Raw genomic sequence first — 22,044 nt, 5'->3', positions numbered from 1 at the left:
TGTCAATAATTACTTGTAACAGCCAATTATTGATTCTTAATGGAGGATCGTGCACAAATTTGGGTGCCATTTATAGAAGGGGGGGTAAGTTGCTCAGTGACAAGGAGCTGCAGTGGGAAATAAATAACAATACTGTGGAAATGGAAGGAAAGTTATTTTTTTCTTCAACAAAATATATAACTTTTAAAACTAGCTTTCAAGCAGCATACATGTCTAGCCAATAGCAATCCCCTAAATTAAAACATTATACTATGCTAAAGATAAGTTAAATGGATAGAAACTAGTTAAGAGGGGGAAGTAAAGTGAGGTGTTTGGTGCTACGGCTGATGCTTTCTACTATCCCTATGTAAGGAAAAATATAACAGGTACAGAGTAGATCTAATAGCTGTGCTATGCAATGGGACGCGTGACTAGTAGTGAGGCTCCATTAAAAAAAACCACAAGTTTCGAGTATGCGCATCCAATGTTACAAAATTATTTTTCAATACACATTTTGAAGGATAGTTTTCGGCCAGCTGAGATAATATAGGCAGCGCTTTTGTAAAGAGCTGGCTCAGGCTGGGAATTTCCCTCCAAAATGTCCCTCCTCCAGAGTCCAGCCCGAGTCCACACACAAAATGGAAGGTCCGCCAGCCACGTTAAGGAAGTCGTGCGGCTTAGCGACACTCTATCATCGATAAATTTCTACTCTCCTTCTGCAGTTTCGCTGACACACTTTTCCTCTCTACCTAGGCACTATTGTTAATCTCAGTCATCTATTGCCTCATTCTCCTTTTACTGCTTTCTCCTCCCATCGCCCTTGCTCAGTCACTTGTGTCACTTCCCGTTCTAGATGGTCTTTTTCTCCCCCCCTCCCTGTAATAGGCGGTGACCATCTAGCAGTTATAGCTTTCTCTTCGCATAGGGATCCGGTTGCGTCTCGGTGGCTCCTGTTTCCGGCGAGGGCGGGTTGAAGGCTGCGCGCGCCTCTCTCTACCCCTCCTAGAACAGCAGAGGCAGCAGCAGAAGCAGCAGAAGGCGCAGCGCCTGAGCCCCTCCCGCCGCCGCCATTCCTCGCCTGCCCGGCTCTCTCTCCCTCTCCCTCCCGACCTCCGGTGTTTCCTACCCTCCCCGTTTTTCCTTCCCCGGTCTCCCTCCCTCCCTCCTTCCTTTCTCCCGCCAGGTAAGGACAGAGTGCCTCCTACTCTCGCGCCTGCGTGGGCCCGCGCGCGGCCTACACTGTTGACCACAACAACAGGCCTAGTCAGCGCGCGCTGCGCAGGCGGGCCCGGGCCTCGTGCGTTGCTACCTTACGTCTCTATGTCGCTCAAAACTGGCGCGTTGCCTTTTTATTTAAACGTTTTTGAAGCTTAACCTGCTGTTCTGTAGTTAAAAGTGAATTTTAATGATACTAACTGGAAGCAAGTTTCGAAAAACGCGGGAGAGGATGCTAATGTTATCTGGAGGTGCCCTCTCCTATCAAGCCGTCGTGTGTGGCGTTCTCTTTGCCATCCCTTCTTATCCTTATAAAATCAGTGAGCTGCGGGGGATTTGACATATTTTACCATTTTTAGTTTATTAGGGAGGCGTCGGGTCAATCATGGAGGGTCATTGGTCAGCAGCAGACTCACTTCCTGCTGTCCTGTTCTCTTTTCGGTCCTAATTTGCTTCTGAAATAGCTGGAAACTAAATAGTTTTTTTTTTTTTCTAACTTAGCAAAAAAGCTTTTGCTCCTCACCTGCGATCTCCCTCTTCGCGCCCCTTTGTAATTGAGAGAGGCGGAACTTTACATGCTTTGCAGGAGAGTGAGAAACCTTTCAACATGATGGGAGCGTAGGGTGCCGTAGTTGGTTTTGTTCATGATGAGCCCAGCTAGGCTGAAAATGGCGCCACTGGAAAGCGCGTGTGCTAGGGTTAGGTATTAGTGATATTATTTTAAACGGTAGTTAACACTTTTAGACTTGTTTTTTTCTTGTTTGAAACTGCACAGACAAATGGATATAACTGGATTCTGACAGGACAGGGCAGAAAGTGTTAAAAGATATCGAGTTACAAATATGTAAGTAGAACGGAGGGTGTGAGACAAATTGGTAGTCTCATAGTATGTGTTTGGTCCTCAAGGTTTTCGTAAGATTTTTTGTAAAGATTTGTGTCCTTTTCAACAGTATCAGTTGATTCAACATACTGTCTTTTAGGTAGCTAAGAGGTATTTTTTTTGTCTGGTTTGTAGGATATTTAGCAATCTGAGGTTCCTAGAGTAGTGAACCAGAAGAGTACTATAGAAATGAGCGTTTAGTGTCTGAATATCATAGAACTTAGTTTCCAAAATTTTCCAGGGCCTGGGAAATGGAGTTTCCCTTTTTTATGATCTTTACAGAAACTGGTTTTGTCTTATAAAGTCTTTGTAAATTTGTAGTATCTATGGATGTAAGTTCCCCCCTTCAAATTATTGTAGTGTTAAGTGCTATTCTGGTGGTGGACCTTGGAACCTTGTTTCTTCCTCCACGTTCCCCAATTTCCATTAAAAACTGGGACCATTAAGCAAATGTCTTTATAGAGAGAGTGCTTGGTGAGACTTGTAGTATTATACACTTTAAATGAGGAAATGTAACTGAAATGCCTATCGAGTTCTGAGGTGGGTTGCAATAACTTGAGGTATTAAAACAAATAAGTAGAATATATTTGTCTGTGAACCTTGGAACATTCAGGGTTCCATAGGAGTGGAATATCAAGTCTGGCATCTGGGTTTTGAATGAGCTTGCTTCTATTTCTTTTTTTACACTGTTTATTGAATGTGTTTACTTGTGCTATAGGAAATGTCAAATTAATAGTTCTTCTTTTAAGGCAGTATGGCAGAATGGGGGTAGTTTTGTGCTTTCTGGAGGCTTCTCATTAAATCAGTTAACTTTCCAGTGTACTATGACAGGCATAAAACTCTTGTCAGTATGTTGGAGATAATCACTTATTCTTTGGGAGCATCATTCTTTGGGATGCAGCCAATGCAGTGCCACAGAATTTGATATTGACCTTTGCTGCACCGTTTTGATGCTTTAGTAAGATTTGGGGAATGGAGGAATCAAGAGCTCTTGGAATTCTGTCTACTAGCTGTGTGAGAACTATATCGTGTTTATTTTGCTATCACAGTGCCACTGTTCCATATTTCTTTGCTTTTTTGCAAAATTGATGTTGGGCTATAGTTTACCTTTATAAAGCACCTTTTTTAAAAATTAGTGCCAGAATGGCATTTGTAAGTACTTCTAGGATGCTTGGACTAAGTATTTCTGGTACCAGGGTTGTGTTAAAGTTTGGGGGAGGGTGAGGTGGAAAAGAATGGGTGAATGAAGAGAGAAATTAACATGTTTGCTTGAGGTGACTGGTCTTGTTCTGTGGTATCAATTAAGATTTTTATTTGTTTGACTTGGTGCAACAGTAGTTGGGTATGGGGAGTTACTTTAGTTGCATTATGGCTTTTTTTTTTTTTTTTTGTGGAAGTTGCTTCCGGGATGATTCTCAGCTGTTCAGTTAAGTGGATCTCTTTAGCTAAGTAAGGGCTAAAAGTGCTCAGAACATCTATATGTTGGTTCTGTTCAACTCTGTTGCCATGTTGTGACCTTTTGATCTACAAATTTTATTTTCTAGTCTTTCATCCTGTGACCAAAGATCTGACTTGACAGAAGCCTGACTACAGACCTGAACCGAACATGGATACTGGTGTGATCGAAGGCGGTTTAAATGTCACGCTTACCATCCGGCTGCTTATGCATGGCAAGGTACAATGCATGTGCTGCTGGCTGTGAGGTGAAACTCTTGAATTGAGCCATGTGGCTGCTACTGGGCCATCAGCAGCCATTCATAGCTGCCTGACTTTCCATTCAGGCAGTGATTGAGTTCTACGTTTTGTTAGAAACAGAGAAAAATGTAGGTAGATCAAGACCATATGACCTATTCAGTCTACCTGTCCATACCATCAACTCTCCCTATCACTCTCTTAAAGATCCTATGTATTTGTCCAAAACTCTCTTAAATTCAGATGATTATTGAAAATCTTTTTTATTGACATTCCAATAATACAGACCCCAAAATCCCCTGACTCTCTTCCCTCCACCACAGATAAACTGACGAACGTTACGTCCACATCGGTAATGAAACAAATACTGCTACTGGGACCTGGACTGTTAAGCCACAGTGGCAGCTATATGTATACTTCCCCCCCCCCCCCCCCCCCCCCACACTTATCTCTTCCTCGCATCACCTCCAGGGAACTCTACAGTGTTAGACTAATGGTTCTGCATGAAATGTATTACACTTGACTGTGCTCTAGGAGAGAGCTACTGCAAATACATACCCCAAACTGACAATTTATTTTACTGTCTAGGAGAGAGGTGAGCTCCCATAGATTCAGATTCCCATAACATAAGCTCATGTTACTTATTCCTCAGATACCAAAAGGTCGCGGGGGGGGGGGGGGGGGGGGGAGAGAGAATCTGACAGCTAATGATTTAAAATGTTTTTTCTCCAATATACAAGCTTTTCCTAGAAAATGTTTTACCCCTAATGTCCTCCCTCCCACCATAGAAAGAGAGCTAAACCACATACCCTCCAAAGTAAACCTGGGATAATAAACCAAATGCAGGTAATCCAGTACAGCATCTCAAAATGATTTTATAGCTGGACATGTCCAGAGAGCATGAAGGAACAAATTCTCCCCTCAAGCTTATTTTCAAGCATTTAGGGGTGGCGACACGACCAGCATGATAGGCACCACTGCCGCAAGTCCTGGAAGGTAAGAAATGATCCATCCTCCTTCACCAAATATTCCAATAAAACAATGCCCCACTCATCCCACCTATAAAAGGTCGCGTTTTCCAAACCTGGAGAAAAATCTGCATTGCCCCGTATGGGAAGCAGGACACTGCTATGAGCTGCCTGATTCCACAGTGCAAGCAACTCCCTCCATAGTACCCAAAGCGACCTAAACAAAAGGCTGCAGCGCACCTGACTAGGTAAAGAGCCTAGGTGAGCATGAACAAGATAAGTGCAAAGGAGAAAAGAAATTGCACTCTAATACAATATCGGTGAAACTTTTTCAAGCCCCAGATCCTATCCCACAGGTGTCGAAATAAACGAGCCCATCATACAACTGAAGATTCCCTGTCTGCCAAGGAAACACCACCTAGTATTCAGATGATTTTTGTCTCCTCTACCGGGAGGCTGTTACAGATTCACAACTGTTTCTGTGAAGTAGTATTTCCTCTGATTACTTTTGATCGTCCTATGTCACCTCATTCCAGAGTTTCCTTTCAATCGACTCGCCTCAAGTGCACTTTATGTTGCTTAGGTACCTGTCTCAATCACATCTCCCCTCGCCTGCCTTTCTTTCAAAGTACACATTGTACTAGCATCATATTGAGGTTCTGTCCCTATATGCTTTATAGTGACCACTGACCATTTTAGTAGCCACCCTCTGGACAGACTCCATCCTGTTTATCTTTTTGAATGTGTGGTCTCCAGTATTCTACACAGTATTCTAAATGAGGTCTCACTACGGTCTTATACAGGGGCATCATCACCTCCTTTTTCCTACTGGCCATTCCTTTCCCTGTGCACCCAAGCATCCTTCTAGCTTTCACTGTTGCCTTTTCCACCCGTGTGGCCACCTTAAGATCACATATAATCACATCCAAGTCCTGCTCTTTATGCACACAAGTTCTTCACCCTCTGTACTGTTCTGTCAGGTATTTGCAGCCCAAATGCATTTTTTAGCATTAAGTTTAGCTGACAAATTCCAGACCATTCCTCTAGCTTCACGAAGTCCTTATGTTCACACTATCAGGGATGTCTACTCTGTTGCAGATTTTGGTATCATCCGCAAAGCGGCAAACCTTACTAGACAGGCCTTCAGCAATATTGCTTACAGAAATGTTAAAAAGAACTAGCCCAAGAACCCAAATCTTGTGGCACACCACTGGTAGCATCCTTTTCCTCAGAATGAGTGCCACTTAGCCTTCCAGTCAGACACTTGGTTTATTTATTACTTGTCTTTGCAGAACCATGTCAAAGGCTTTGCTAAATCTAGTGCTGTCTCTGTCCAACTCTGGTCATCCAGTCAAAGAAATTTAGATTTGTTTGACAAGACCTGCCTAGTGAAACCATGTTGCCGTGGGTCTGTAATCCATGAAGTTCCGAACACTTTACTATTCAGTTTTAAAAGCGTTTACATTAATTTACTTACACAGAAGTCAGACTGTAGTTCCCAACCTCTTCTTCCTGTTTAAGAAGGGACCCACATCTCTTTTCCAGTCCTCTGGGACCACTGTTGACTCTAGAGAAGCATTGAAAAGGTCAGCCAGCAGAGCTGCTAAAATTTTCCAAGTTTCTTCACCAAACAGGCTTCCCTCACCTAATTATCTTGTGCTCTGATGTTATGCCAAGCTGTAAAATGCAATCTAAAATACTAAACTAGAAAATTACTATTTATGTAAAACCAAAGGGCTACACTGCCTAAACTGCTAATAAGAGTAGTTTTTTAAAAAAATGAAATTACCTTTTCCTTCCCAAGCTTTTACCTTTTCATAGTAACATAGTAGATGACGGCAGAAAAAGACCTGCACGGTCCATCCAGTCTGCCCAACAAAACTCATATTTGCTGCTTTTTGTGTATACCCTACTTTGATTTGTACCTATGCTCTTCAGGGCACAGACCGTATAAGTCTGCCCCACCTCCCAACCACCGGCTCTGGCACAGGCACAGACCGTATAAGTCTGCCCAGCACTATCCTCAGTTTAAATGCGATTTGCAGTAGTTAAGATAAACCAGTGAAGCTTTCCTTCCCTCAGCAGGTCCTCAGCACCTTTTCAGGCTTTCTAAATTGAAAGATTAGTGTCTTATAATGGTCCATGCCTGATGTTTGTTCTATACCATCCAGACTTTCAGCCACACTACTACTAATCACTTCTATAGTGCTACTAGATGTACACATTATATGCAGGTACTTTCTCTGTCCCTAGTGGGATCACAGTCTGTGTTTTTTGTACTTGGGGCATTAGAGGGTTAAGTGACTTGCCTGAGTCGCAAGGAGCTGCAGTGGGGAACACATGGGCAGATGAAAGCAAATGCAGGCGCTCGCTAGAGGTCAGTAGCGCCCTACTAACGTCTGCATTTGCTCCCGCCCTATGATCAGAGCTGGCCAGTGCGTGTAACTATGTGCTGGCCAGCTCTGAATGCAATGAGCATTCAAAGGCATGTTAAACAGGGCATTATCTATTCCTCCCCAATGCTCAGCATGCAGAGCACCAAACATTGGTGCTGCTCCCACAGCAAACCCTACACCATCTCAGAGCTGCCGTTAGGGTTTGCAGAGCATTGGGGAGGAATGAGGAGCCCTGTCCAGCATGCATTTCTATGCTAGCAGGCTTCCCCCCCCCCCCCCCCCCAAACATGATCTGAGCCCCAGTCCCCACCCCCCAGCATAGAGGCATGGTGGATCTCCAACCCCCCCCCCCCCCTCAAAAAAATAAAATAAGGCCCCGACCCCACCCCCTCCCCCCGTACCTTTGCAGGGGAGGAGACCTGTCAAGTGTGCGAGGATTGTGCTCAGGCCGAATCTTCCCGTACTTTTACCCCATGATCAGAGATAGCATGTTTAAATTTGCATGCTATTATCTTTGATCATAGGGTCGGTTTAGCGCTGTGCTGAACGCTATTTTTAGAGTGCTGTATGGAGCAGCACCTTTTGATCATCCACCTGCCAGTTCCTAGGATTTTGGCTCGCTGCACTAACTACTAGACTACTCCTTGACATTGTTCAATGTAAAAAGTAGGGTATACATGTGGAATTAAAACCAATATAGGAAGTTATGGGCCACACAAGTTGCTATTTAGACTGACAATTTAATTTGGTGTGATCTTGCATCTTCCACTGCTAGCTAGAAGTACAGTGCCAGGCCTGTGCTACTGAAGCTGTAAATGCCATATGAACAGAGCTTGCAACCTAAGCCTATTGGATTTGAAGTTTACCTGTTTTGTCACCAGTAGGGTAGCGTTTGGCCAGTCATCCCTTGCCTTGTATTTGGTGCAGTAGTCTTCTATGTGTGATTTGATGTGTTACTCATTTTTCTATCACTTTGTTACTCTTGTTTTTTTTTTTTTGCAGGAAGTTGGAAGCATCATTGGGAAGGTGAGACTTGTTTTCTTCCTTTGTTTTGCTTGCTTTATTCCTAATGCTGTGCTGTATAGTTAAATACTTTTTCCCCCTTTTTACACAGAAAGGAGAATCTGTGAAGAAGATGAGAGAAGAGGTATGCTTTAAGGAAGCAACAGGTGGTTTGTGTGCTGAATGTTTCTATGGAAGAGTAGCAGGAAACTTCCACAGAAGAATGTATGTTGTGCTTTAGGTCCCTTTTTAAGACAGCTGTCTTCAAGTTTGATAGTTGTCTTTGTGATGGCACCAGTAATATGATGCATACTGTGGCATAAGGCTTTGTATGAGTCGGGTATAGAGTTGCACAAGAAGCACGCCTGGCTGATATGTATTACATTGTTGTAGTTATGGCCTCAACATGAGTAGGTCAATAAACCAGTTATGGATATTCAAAATTTAAATGTGCTCAACACTAATATATGGTAAATTCTGATGTTCCCACGTTTTCTTATGGGGGGGAAGACCTTAGTGGCTTTAATGGCCTCAATTTAGGAAAATGGAGTCTCAAGACCACCTTGGTCAATAAAAACCCCCTTTAATTTGTTGTCCAACTTTTATCTAATCTTTTTTTTCTTTTTATTGACCAATTAACTTCAACCAGAACTTTTGTATTGAAACTGAAAAGGCTTTTTTCAAAGTTCTACTGAGCCATCCGTTTCCTCAGGAGCCTATGTGCTTAATCCTTAGTTTTAAGGTGGTGGCACAATATTTTCTGTGCAAACGTTCACATCTCTACCACGCTAGTCATTCATGTTGAGTGGGCGCATCAGAATTTATCATATTGGGGTCAAGCTCAATATGACTGCATCACATAAGCATTTATTTTAAAATGCTGTACAATTGAAGTACATCTAAAGATGAAAAACTGTACAAAAGTGTAAGCACAAAACTTGGATTATGTAGCCAAAATAACTGTGACTTCTCATATCTCCACCCACAAATTAGTCATACCCAAAATATGGCTTAGGTAAAAGATGTACAGGAAATGACATAAATTTACTAAAAATCCAGGCTCTAAATTAAAAACGCCTGTATGTTATATAAAACATGAAAAAGGATAGATTGAGAGCCATGAAAAAAAAGGTGTGAGCTAATATACCTGTTCTGCCAGTGTAAAACTATTTTGGGAAGAACTCGTCTTCCAGGAGTGTCACTTTGGGCCTCATTTTCGAAGCACTTAGACTTATAAAGTTCCATAGGTTACTACAATATCATACAAGTGTTGTGGAACTAATGCCATAGGCTTTAAATACTAGGATCACCTTAAATTGAATCTGTGCCTCTTCTGGCTGCCAATCCAATTTCTAGAAGGCCAGGTGGATATGAACATGGAATCTGAAGCTCGACATAACATGAGCAGCAATATTTTTTTCTATATAATGTAAGCTAGAGAAATCTAGCCGCCCCATGATATGGAGTTTCCGAGGACAAGCAGGCTGCTTGTTCTCACATGTGGGTCGACGTCTGCTTTGGCCCAGGAATCGGCAATTTTGCAAGCAAAATACAAAAAAAAAAATCTTGCTAGTCTGATGGCGCGCGTGCAGCGCATGCGTGGCCGTCTTCCCGTCCGTCGTGTGAACATTCCCACGCAGTTATTTTTTCTCTGTGGTGAGGCGCGGTCGAGTTTTTCCCCCACTCCTCGCAGGCCTGGGAAAGAGTTTTCTGACGTTTTTTTTTTTTTTTTCCCTTTTTTGTGTAGAATTTACAGTTAAAAAAAAAAACTCCCGTAGTTTTCTTTACTTTTTTGCCCCTTTTAAAGTTTCCTTTGTTTTTCGACGCCGGGTTGCTCCCTTCTTTTCGTGCCCTTTTTTTTTCTTTTAACAGGCACGATTGCGTCTTTTGATTTTGCCAAAGCTGTTTTTTCTTCCATGTCATTGAAGACACTCAGCGGCTTCAAACGTTGCTCTCGGTGCAACCGGACTATTTCGGGTGCCGATACCCACACTTGGTGTATCCAGTGCCTTGGGCCCGACCACAGCCCAGCTGTTTGTAGTCTGTGTCTTTGCATGAAGAAACGGACCCAAGCATCTTGAGAGGCCCAATGAGAGAGTTTTTGGGGCTCAGTCCGGTCCTTCGACATCTACATCAGTACTGGGTTCAGCAGCTTCGACATCGAGGGACGCATCGACGTTGGGAGCGAAGGTAATGGCTGCAGAACGACCAACTCGTGCTGGGAGTAGTGAGGCATTGAGTGGGTCTCCACCTGTCTCTAGGCCTCCTGTTATGCAGGCCCCACCGGGACCGACTTTCTTCGGACCTGGCCCCGAGAAGATGTGAGGATTCCGTGTCTTCCTCATCGGTACCGAGGAGTCTTGACGTGCGTTGAGCGAAGGCGAAGAAGCACCGTTATCGTTCTCCCATCGGTACGTGGTGCCGGGAACTATGGGGTGTCGAGGGATTCGGCACCCGAGAAACGTCTGCGCCGAGAGGACCACTCTCCCCCTATTCAGGAGGTGCCAATGCGTCAGTCTAGCAGCCCGGTATCTGCTCCTGAACCTCGACAGATTCTGCTACCGGCTCCTATGCCAACCCCGCAGTCTTGTCCGACGGCAGCTTTCGATGAGTGCATCAGGGCCCGGCTTCCAGAGCTTCTGGAAGGGTTACTGCGCCAGTCTGCTTCGGTGTCGGGGGTGCTAGCACCTTCCGTACTGTCGGCTACAGCAGTCTCTGGCCCTTCACCTGTGGTGAGGTCCCTGACCTCGGTGCCGCCTGCGGCATTGGTGTCGGCTGCCACCCAGGTCGACTCCCCTTTGACGTCCTCACCCAGCTGATGAAAGCTCCTTTTGAATCACTGAATTCCTGCCATCTGAAGTACTTGACCTTGGAAGGTCGTTTTCTTGGTGGCAGTTACTTCAGCTCGTAGAGTCAGTGAGCTTCAGGCCTTGGTAGTGCATGCAACTTATATAAGTTTCATCACAACAGAGTAGTCCTCTGCACGCACCCTAAGTTCCTGCCAAAGGTGGTGTCTGAGTTCATCTGAACCAGTCCATTGTTTTGCCAACATTCTTTCCCTGTCCTCATACCCACCCTGGCAAAAGCAGTTTGCACACCTTGGACTGCAAGAGAGCATTGGCCTTTTTACGTGGAGTGGACAAAGCCCTTTAGACGGTGCGCCCAGTTTTCTTTTGATCCCAACAGGAGGGGAGTCGCCATCGGAAAATGCACAATCTCCAATTGGCTAGCACAGGGGTAGGCAACTCCGGTCCTCGAGAGCTGCTGGCAGGTCAGGTTTTCAGGATATCCACAATGAATATGCAGGAGAGAGATTTGCATACCATGGAGGCAGTGCTTGCAAATCTCTCTCCTGCATATTGTGGATATCCTGAAAACCTGACCTGCCTGCGGCTCTCGAGGACCGGAGTTGCCTACCCCTGGGCTAGCAGATTGCATTTCCTTCACTTATGCCCAAGCTGGGCTGACTCTAGAGGGCTATATCACGGCTCATAATGTTAGAGCCATGGCTGCATCAGTGGCTCACTTGAAGTCAGCCTCCATTGAGGAGATTTGCAAGGCTGCAACGTGGTCATCAGTCCACATATTCACATCTCACTACTGCCTTCAGCAGGATACCCGACGCGACAGTCGGTTTGGGCAGTTGGTGTTGCAGAATCTGTTCGGGGTTTAGAATCTTAACTCCACCCCCCCTAGACCCATTTTTGTTCTGGTCTAGGCTGCACTCTCAGTTGTTTATGGTTTCAGGTCAATCTGTTATGTCCTCGCCGTTGCGAGGCCCAATTGACCAATGTTCATTGTTTTGAGTGAGCCTGGGTGCTAGGGGTACCCCACATGTGAGAACAAGCAGCCTGCTTGTCCGCTGAGAAAGCAAAGATACTTACATGTAGCAGGTATTCTCCGAGGACAGCAGGCTGATTGTTCTCACAAACCCACCCACCTCCCTTTTGGAGTTCTTTGCTTTTTGATTAAACTGAGCAGGAGCACTCGCGCAACGGGCGGGAAGACTGCTGTGCGTTATGCGCTGCACGCACACCAGAAGATTCTGGCAAGATTTTTTTTTTTTGTATTTTGCTTGCAAAATTGCTGATTCCCAGGCTGACACGGACGTTGACCCACATGTGAGAACAATCAGCCTGCTGTCCTCTGAGAATACCTGCTACAGGCATGTATCTTCGCTTTACTACAGCAAACTGCATCCTATTTACGTGTAAGTGCTGCTTAGTTGGGCAAAGGAAACCCTCACAGCATGTACTCCCCAGATGTCAGAAGTTCAGTAAATCTCAATGCATAGATACTTAACTACAAACTGTAAAGAAGCAAAAGCTGAAGTCTAAAATAAGACTGCAGACAGGGTTTGGTCACTGTTCTGGCTGGAGTCATTGTGTAGCACTTATACTAGTTTGGATGAAAAAAACCCTGTTCTGCCTATGGTGCTATTTTAGTATATTGAGTATAACAAGTGAAACTTTTTTTTTTTTTTATTTGGCAACCATCATTTTATACATTGCCTCTTTTAGAGTGGTGCCCGCATCAACATCTCTGAGGGGAACTGCCCAGAGCGTATCATCACCCTGGCTGGACCAACTAATGCCATCTTCAAAGCATTTTCAATGATCATTGACAAACTGGAAGAGGTGTGTATGGGGTTTCAAAGTACCATATCAAAACACTCTGGGATTGCTGTTTCAGAAGCATGGTAGCTGTAGGGACATAAGGGTGGAAAGGAGAGGAGATGGACGCATCACAAACATTCATTGCGAGTATTTTTCATCAGAACATGACTGGCTATAAGCATGTCAAAGCTTCACTAGTTCAACAATGGGTGGTTCTGTTCTAAACTGTTGGCTGTCTACTGCTTAGGGAGGTGGGATGGTTGGGATTTGGCAAGAGGAGACATGGAAGCACAGGTGCCAGGACAAGTGATGCTGCTATGATCATACTTACAATATCTTTAGACATGGTCTGCAATTGCTTGAGTGCTGCTAAACTTGGACAGTGCAGATACTTTGAGCTGATGCTTTCTCCATCAATGTTGGGGGGAGGGAAAGCTGCTGCACATGGGAGCAGTGCAGAAGTTTCATTGTGAAGGAGACATCTGAAATGCTTGTTAACCAGGTAATCCTGCCAGGTAGAGGTGACGGCACCTGGAGCATTTGAAGGCTATTTGGGTTGTAGGCATCCTTTTTTTGGATTACTCATCTTATTTTAGTAGCTTTTCAGAACAGATGAGGTGACTTGGATGGGCGTTTTTCTTATGACTAAGTCTGACTTTGATGTTTTTCTCAATGTTCAGAATCTGAGTAGCAAATATAGCAATTTTTAAAACAGCATAGTAGCATAGTAAATGACAGCAGATAAAGACTTGAACAGTTCATCCAGTCTGCCCAACAAGATAAACTCATTTTACGTGGTATGTAATACTTTATACATATACCTGAGTTTGATTTGTCCTTGCCATTCTCAGGGCACATACCGTAGAAGTCTGACTAGCACTGTTGTATTAAAAGTTTTGGAGCTAACGTCAAAGCCCCTTAAATTTACGCTCTAGCCCATCCATATCTATTCAGTTAGGATCAGGGCGTAAACCGTAGAAGTCTGCCCAGCACTGATTTTGCTTCCCAATCACTGGCGTTGCCACCTAGTGTCTAAGATTCCGCGGATCCATTCCTTCTAAATAGGATTCCTTTTTGTTTATCCCACGCATGTTTAAATTCCATTACCATTTTCATCTCCACCTCCCGCGGGAGGGTGTTCTACATATCTACCACCCTTTCTGTGAAAAAATACTTCCTGACATTTTTTCCAATATATTTCTTCTCACTATTCCAGGACGATTGGATAGTCATGTCTCGTTAACCAGCAGGTAAGCATACAGAACTGAACCCAAGTATATAGCCCACTATCAGCCCAGTTCCTTTGTATCTTCTGCCTCCAGCAGGGGGATGGACTGATTATCTCTCTGAGGCCTTTTCTCCTGGTCAGACTGATCAGGTCCCCAGTAGAGCATGGTTGACTGTGCTGGTACTGACATACCTGGTGGTGCTGGGTCCCTGTCATGTTTGCCTGGGGTGATATCTGCTCCCTTCATGGCTGTTCTATGGAGCCTGTTCAGCACTTTACAAAAAAAAAAAAGGCTAAAGAGACAGCTCTTGGTTAGAGGAGAGGCCTTCCTTGAGGGGGGGGGGGGGGGGGGTTTGGTAGTGTTGAGCAGTGCCCGGTGCAGTGAGTTCCTTCCCCCAGGCTCTTGGGACTCGGGGCATTGCTTGGTGCTGTTGCATGCTAGTGGGGTTTCTTCTTGCCAGTTTCATCCTGCCAGTGCAGCGCTGCTTATGCCTTGTAGCGCTATAGAAATGCTAAATAGTAGTAGTAGTAGGTTTCAGGGCGCACGTAGGCGGTCTAGCTTTCCTGCTGAGGAAAAAAATTTGAGACCTGTTTTTGCTGGCACAGAAGAGGTGCAAAAAAGGCCCAGGGCAGTCCGGATGGCACGTTCCTCTGCGCAGCAGGCTCGTACACGCTGTGCCTGCAGAAAGCGTGACGCGCTCCTTGTCGGGCACATGGTGTGCAGGCCGACTGCTCCGAGCAAGGGAGAATTGGAGCTGTCTTCAGCTTCTCAGTTGCAGGAGTTCCTGGTTTCCGGGTCTCCTGGGATGCGTCCTGATTGCTCCTCTCCTTAGGAGGGGGGTGCAGCAGCCATCTTGGCAGTTGCTGTGCGGGAGGCTCCAGCAGAGGGACTACATGAGCCAAAGCCTGCTGTTTTTCCGTGAATTTATGCTCCTGCTTCACCAAACCTACCTGATGAAACAGAGCACTGCTACAGGCTGAGCCGGGGGGGGGGGGGGGGTCTTCCCCAGCTCCCAAGAGAGCCAGAACAGAGGTGTAAGGGATTCCTCCATTCAGAGGTAGACTCGTAGGGGCCCTTAGTCATGGAATCTTTGGATGAGGGTGAACTCCAGGGGAGGGGGATGACCCTAGGGTGTGCTGTCTGTTCCACAGGGAGGAATTGAGTTCCCTTAATTCTGAGGCGCTGGCAGCGCTCTCCATAGAGAAGCCTTCTGAAACCCCATTGGGAGGTCAGGCAGGTGGCATTATGAAGAGTCTTGGGGGAACCTCAGACTTTTCCCATGCATCCAGATATTCAGGGCCTCATCACAGAGGTGTGGAATGTGCCAGACACCAGTTTTAAGGTTGGGAAGGCCATGGCGCGTCTTTATCCTCTGGTACTAGAGGAGAACGATAAGTTTGGTGTGCCTAAGGTGGACTCCCTGGTTATGGTGGTCTTTGTCACCAAAAAGACTACCTTGCCGGTGGAAGGTGGCATTGCTTTGAAGGATCTGCAGGATGACAATCCTGAGCATAATTTGAAGCAAGCCTTTTGAAGTAGCTGCTCTGGGGCTTCAGGCTTTGGTGTGCAGCTCTTTTGTAGCCCAGGCCTGTTTGCAGTGGCACCAATGGTCTTCCTCTTGGAGCAGTTCTAGGGCTGCCTAGTTGGAGGCGAGCCTGGCCTACTTGGCAGATACTCTGTATGACATGCTCTGGGCTTCGGTCAAGGTTATGTCATTGGCAGTTGCTGCAAGGCCTCTGGGTGTGGGCGATTGACACCGCCTCCAAGGCTCATCTGGTCAAGTTGCCCTTTTGAGGAAAGCCCTTGTTTGGCAATGACCTTAGCAACCTTGTCAAGGAGTTCGGAGAATCTAAGACACAATGGCTTCCAGAGGACATGACCTGGGCGTTCTTGGATGTGTGGGCCACTATCACCACATACCAGTGATGCTTGACATTGCACGACGACTAATGGTTGGAGTTCTGCCCGGTCGCGCCTCTACAGCCTCCTTGTTGAGGGGCTGTTTGCGAGGCACAGTAGAGGCCTTGTTGGCCATCCAGTCCATTGTGCCAGTGCCTCCTGATGAGTGCGGTCAAGGGCACTGTTCCTGGTGCCCAGAAAGGAAGGCATCTTGCACCCGATCCTGGATCTCAAATGGGTCAACCGGTGTTTGTGGGTTTATCATTTTTGGGAGGGATATAAGAGGGGGAGTTTCTCACTGCGCTTCACTTCAAGGAGGCATACTTGCATATCCCCATCTGGGGGCCGAGTCAGCAATTCTATGCCAGCACTTCCAGTCCCGGGCCCTACCGTTTGGTCTCGCTTCACCAACCAAGGTCATGGTTGTAGTGTCGGCCTTTCCTTCGGTGTCGAGGGATCCTTGTCCACCCATACCTGGGTGATTGGCTGATTCGGACATCGTTCTATCAGGACAGTGTGGAGGCAACTGTGACAGTGATTCATTTTCAGTCCCTGGGATGGGTGGTCAATTTTGAGAAGAGCAGGCTGGTCTTATCGCAGCAGCAGGAGTACCTGGGAGTGCTGTTCGATAACTGACAGGCCCATGTGTTCCTGACATAGGGCTGTTGTGTGAAGTTGTGGCAACTGATTCAAATGTTCTTGCTTCATTCCAGGCTTCTGGTCCATGATAGTGGCCATGAAGGTGATGCCCTGGGTGAGGGCGCATATGAAGCCACTTCAGCAATCATTGCTGGTCTCTGGTTTCGGAGGATTACAGCACTCAGCTTTCCTGGATGCTAGCTGCTAGACAGAGTTTTGAGTGGTGGCTGAGGCCCCAGTCCTTGCGGCTGGGAGTACCCTTTCCGATCCTGCATTGGGAAGTGGTGACCACAGATGCCAGTCTGGCGGGCTCCATTACCCAAGGCCACCTGGCTCAGGGTTCGATAGTGGATGCATGGTGGTCCATCAATCGCTTGGAGCTCTGAGCCGTGCGTCAGGCTCTGGAGGCCTTTGTGCAGTTTCTTGGAAGGGCCCTGGTGTGGGTCTTCTCCAACAACGTGACGATGGTGGCCTACATCAACAAACAGTAGTCAGGAACTTACAGCAGTCAGCTAGCAATGAGTCCAACCTCTTGATGGCCTGGGTGGAAAACACCTGATCTGTCTCTTAGGCAGCTCACATTGCAGGGTCGCTCAATGTGGAGGCAGACAGTTCCTAAGTCGTCACACTCTAGATTCTTGAGAGTGGGAGTTGTTGCAGGACACGTTCCATCTAGTTCAGCGCTGGGGCATGCCGGCCCTGGATCTCATGGCCATGAGGGCCAATGCCAAAGTCTTGCCTTTTAGTTGCTGCAGAGAGCAGGACTCGTTAGGTCTGGACACTCTGCTGCAGCCATGGCCAAGCGAGGAGTTGCTGTACACTTTGGCCAATCAGGGAGTGGCAGGCCATCTATAGCACGCATATCTGGTTTGGCTCCTGTACAGGGTCCCGCTTAGGCTCACTCTGTCAGGGGCCTTCTCTGTCAGGGACTGGTGGTCATGGACGATTCCTCCCCCTTTGGTCTTACGGCTTGGCCCTTGAAAGGGCCCGTTTGAGGAAGAATGGTTATTTGAACTGCCATTGCTATCCCATTTCAGGGTAGGAAGTGTTCTATTTCAGCCTATGCTTGTGTGTGGCACAGTTTTGAGGGTTGGTGTTCTGAGGGATTAGATCCCTTTGCTGCTTCCATTGACCACTTCCTCAGCGACCCTCCAGACCGGTCAAGACGCTTGGGTTATGCACTCCTACCAGCAGAGGGAGACTGAGAAAACACTGAGCTTTGGATACTGTATATATAACCTGTGCAGAACCCCAACTAGCCATTATTTTCTCAATCTCAGCAGAGGTAGAAGTGCAGCCCGTGCAGTCTTCCTTGTCTGGAGAGGTAAAAAAAAAAAGAGGGGGGGAGATTTTTTTTTATAATTGGGATTTTTTTCCTCCTATTTAGAAGCCCGTGCGTGGTTTAAAAAAAAAGTGTGCTTCGGGGGTGTGGGGCCCACTTTTTTCCACTTGGGGTGTTACACCTGCTAGTCGGGTCCCTCCCCTATGTTGCTCTCTCCCTCGGGTGGCGACAGCTTGTGCCTCAGCTCCTAGGTCTGCCCGGGAACCTTGAGTGCCTCACAATCAGCAGCTGTCAAGCTCCCTGTTACTTTAAAAAAACAAAAAGAATTTTAATAAATAATTGAACAGAGAGCAGTGCAGTTTTGAAAACTTGCCTGGCCAGAAGAGCAGTTCTTTGAAGCAGGTCGGCGTTTTCAGTGCAGGATTCGTTTCTCCCTCTGATTCGGAGGATGTCAGCTGCTTCAGTGCTGCGTGTGGTTGTGCTGAGGCATCGAGACGCCGGGAAGTCAGTGTAGGCACTGCGGACAACAGAAGCGGTTATCTGCGGTGTCGTTCTCCCCCCCCCCCCCCAAGTTGGTAGGAGAGGCCCCGATACGGTGAAGGGATGGGTATTTTTACCGCCCCTTCGTATTCTCAAGCTGCAGGATCAGATTCGTCGATTTCTTGCAGCGCGAACGCCAACAGCCCATGCTTGCCTTCAAGTTCTGGGCATGATGGCGGTGGCCATAGAAGTAGTTCCTTGGGCCAGGGCACATATGCGACAGTTGGTCAGATCTTTTGAGCTATTGAGCTCCTCAAACACAGGAGTTGGAGATGCGTTTGCCGTTGTCCAGAATTTCTCGTCGCAGCTTGCGCTGGTGGCTCCACACGGCAACCTGGAAAAGGGAATGCCTTTGGAATCCCCTGAATGGTTAGTACTCACTACGGGTGCCAGTCTGACAGGCTGGGGAGCTCATTGTCTCGGTCAGGTAGCCCAAGGTCGGTGGTCTTTGGAGGAAGCTCAGTGGTCCATCAACCGGTTGGAGACTTGGGCCATTCGCTTGGCTCTTCAGTTCTTCCAGGTTCTCCTTGGCGAGGCGGTCCGAGTTCTTTGTGACAACGCCACAGCCGTGGCTTATGTCAACCGTTAAGGGGACACAAAGAGTCGAGCAGTCGCAGAAGAGGCGGCGCTTTTGTTTCGCTGGGCAGAACTTCAGGCTCTTTCGGCAGGACATGTAGCCAGAGTGGATAATGTGGACGCAGATTATCTGAGCAGGCATACTTTGGATCCCGGAGAGTGGGCTCTCCATCGGTCAGTGTTCATTGTGTTGGAATGGGGTCTTCCAGTGATAGATCTCATGGCGACAGGCAATGCACGAGTCGGTTTTTCAGTCGCAGAAGAGACCCTCGGGTGGAGGAATCGACGCGCTTCTTATGCCATGGCCGCAGGAGTTACTGTATTTTTCCACCATGGTCCCTAATCGGTCGAGTGGTTCAGCGCATCGAGTGTCTGGTGATTTTGGTTCCGAATTGGCCACATATCCGTGGTACGGAGATCTGGTGCGTCTAGCAGAAGTGGATCCGATTTCTTTGACAGGAGGTTCTGTTGTGTCAAGGTCCAATTGTAATGCCAGATCCGGCTCCTTTCTCTCTTATGGCTTGGCTCTTGAGAAGCAAAGTCTGAGAAAGAAAGGGTTTTCTTCTAGAGTTATCGCTACGATGTTGAGTTCTCGCAAGCTGTCCGCTTCTCGGGTGTATGTGTGTGGAAACTTTTTGAGCACTGGTATCAAGATCGGGGTTTTGTTCCTCTTCGTGCTTCGATTGCGGAAGTCTTGGATTTTTTGCAGGATGGGTTGGACCAGGGGTTTGGCCTTGTCTACTTTGAAGGTGCAGGTGGTGGCCTTGTCTTGTTTCCGGGGAAGGATTCAGGGCAAGACCTTAACCTCTTCACCTGATGTAATTCGTTTTCTGAAATGGGTCAAGTTGCTTCGTCCTCCTCGCCGTCGATTGGTTCCTCCATGAGATTTGAATCTTGTTTTGTATGCTTTGGTTCGGCCTCCTTTTGAGCCTTTGGTTTCGGCTTCTTCTAAAGATCTTTCCTTGAAGGCTGTGTTTTTTGTGGCCATTACGTCGGCACGGAGGGTGTCGGAGCTTTGCCTAGTAAGGTCCCTTTCCAAGAAATAGGTTTCTTTACGACCAGTGCCTTCGTTTTTGCCTAAGGTGGTTTCCAGTTTTCATTTGACTCAGACGATTTCTTTGCCAGTTCTAGGGGATCCGGCAGGAGATCCAGAGCAATGTCGTCTCGCAAAGCTTGATGTTCGGTGGGTATTACGTTATCTAAAGAACTCAGGAGTTCAGGACTTCGGATCGGTTGTTCTGTATGGCGGGGCCAGGAAGGGTGCAGCCGCTTCCAAGGCAACTATAGCCCGGTGGTTAAAGGAGGCGATTGCATCTGCCTATTTATTGAATGGTTGTGAGGTACCTCAGGTTTTTACAGCTCACTCCACTAGGGGAGTGGCGGCCTCCTGGGCAGAAAATAGTATGATCCCTCCATTGGATATTTGTCGGGCAGCTGTTTGGTCTGCCTTACATACCTTTGTGAAACATTATAGGATTGATGTTCATTCAAAGGAAGAGGCAAGTTTTGGTGCATCTGTTTTGACCTCTGGCCTTCGGGGATCCCGCACACAGATGTTTACTGCTTTGGTACATCCCAAGCGTCTTGACCAGTCTGGAGGGTCGCTGAGGAAGGTGAAATTAGATCTTACCTGCTAATTTTCTTTCCTCTAGACCCTCCAGACCGGTCAAGAACCTGCCCTGTTTATAGTTATTGCAAGGAGTTATTTTGAATTTGTTTGTTACTTTCTGGCAGTTGATTGTTATATTCAGACTTCAATTGCCAGGTACTATTTCTGGTGTGAGTCTGGTTCATGTTTGGCTCTGTTTCTGGCCTGCCTGTGGACGCACAAACACTTGTTGATTTGAAATTGCCATGTACAGGGATCTGTGAGCTGTTTGATTTTTTTCTCTGCTTTGTTATTGATATACTGGCTAGTTGGGGTTCTGCATAGGTTATACATGTACAGTATCTAAAGCTCAGTGTTTTCTCAGTCTCCCTCTGCTGGTAGGAGTGCATAACCCAAGCGTCTTCACCGGTCTGGAGGGTCTAGAGGAAAGAAAATTAGGTAACATCTAATTTCACCTTTCTGGCGTTTCTGCAGATCGAAGTGCATAAGGGCCTGGTGTTAGTCCTTGAAGGTTCAGGTGGCAGCCCTGGCTTCAGGGCCGCTTGCAAAATTCTTCCATAACAGCCCATTCGGATGTAATTCGCTTTCTGAGAGGGGTGAACTGCTTGAGACTGCCCTTTCGGGCGTCCTTCCCGGACTGGGACCTTAACTTGGTCCTTCGGACCCTGCAGCATCTGTTTTTGAGCCCATTCGAAAAGCGACAGTGAAAGACCTTACCTTGAAAACTGTTTCTGGTGGCAATTGCTTCGGCACGGTGCATCTCCAGGCACTATCTTGTAGGGACCCCTTTCTCTGTTTTTCAGAGGAAAAAAAAAATCTCTCCTTTTTGCCCAAGGTGGTGTCAGCCTTCCATGTCAATCAGTAGAGCTCCTGTCCTTTCAGAAGGAAGAGGTCAGGGATCAGTTTTCCTCCCTGAGGTTAGTGGATGTTCAGAGGGCGCTCATGCTTTACCTGGAGGTTATAACGACTTGGCGGTCAGGCTCTTAGTCCTGTTTGGTAAGCAGATTCCGGGATCTCGTGGCTTCTATCGCCTGTCGGTTGAAAGAAGCGGTGACCGTGTTGCATATCCTGGAAGGGAAGGCTCCTCAGGCCTTGAAGGCGCACTCTACCAGATGTACGCCACATCTTGGGTGGAGGCCTCGTTGTCTTAAGGAGGTATTTGCAGTGGCGACTTGGGCTTCGCTGCATACTTCCAGTAAGCACTACAGGGTGGACAGAGAAATTGGGACTTGCCTGATAATTTTCTTTCCATTAGTTCTTCACACGATTCCAGGAGTCGTCCTGTTTCTTAGCGCCTGTCCCTAGGCGGAGCTGTGCACAGTATTGGCGGTCTGCTTCTCAGGGCCGAGCCTTGCTTTGGTTTTTGCAGTCTGGGTCTGAGTTATGCAGATGCTGAACATGCTCCTGGTTATTTCTTCCTTACTTTCAGACTGATACTGAGGAACTGGGCTAATAGCAGTGGGCTGTGTACTAGGGCACAGGTACTGAATGTGCTCCTGGTTCCTCCTTTCGGATTGATACT

The 22,044-nt window shown here is 46.9% G+C and overlaps 1 protein-coding gene across 3 annotated transcripts in view; it reads left to right on the top strand.

Moving 5' to 3' along the window:
- Positions 1-953: 953 nt before the first annotated feature.
- The window catches only part of PCBP2 (poly(rC) binding protein 2), a 135,159-nt gene continuing 114,068 nt past the window's right edge, over positions 954-22,044 (top strand). The window contains exons 1-5 of one of the 3 annotated variants that reach the window (XM_030198359.1): positions 954-1,162; positions 3,619-3,749; positions 8,133-8,156; positions 8,245-8,277; positions 12,653-12,769. In XM_030198359.1, the coding sequence (XP_030054219.1) occupies positions 3,681-3,749; positions 8,133-8,156; positions 8,245-8,277; positions 12,653-12,769 (243 nt within the window). In that variant the 5' untranslated portion in view covers positions 954-1,162; positions 3,619-3,680. The remainder of the gene's footprint in view (positions 1,163-3,618; positions 3,750-8,132; positions 8,157-8,244; positions 8,278-12,652; positions 12,770-22,044) is intronic. The other 2 variants (XM_030198360.1, XM_030198361.1) reach the window with 2 other exon arrangements.

This window comes from Microcaecilia unicolor, chromosome 3, assembly GCF_901765095.1.
Source record: "Microcaecilia unicolor chromosome 3, aMicUni1.1, whole genome shotgun sequence".
NCBI classification, from domain to species: domain Eukaryota; kingdom Metazoa; phylum Chordata; class Amphibia; order Gymnophiona; family Siphonopidae; genus Microcaecilia; species Microcaecilia unicolor.
This window is presented reverse-complemented; position numbering and strand designations above follow the sequence as displayed.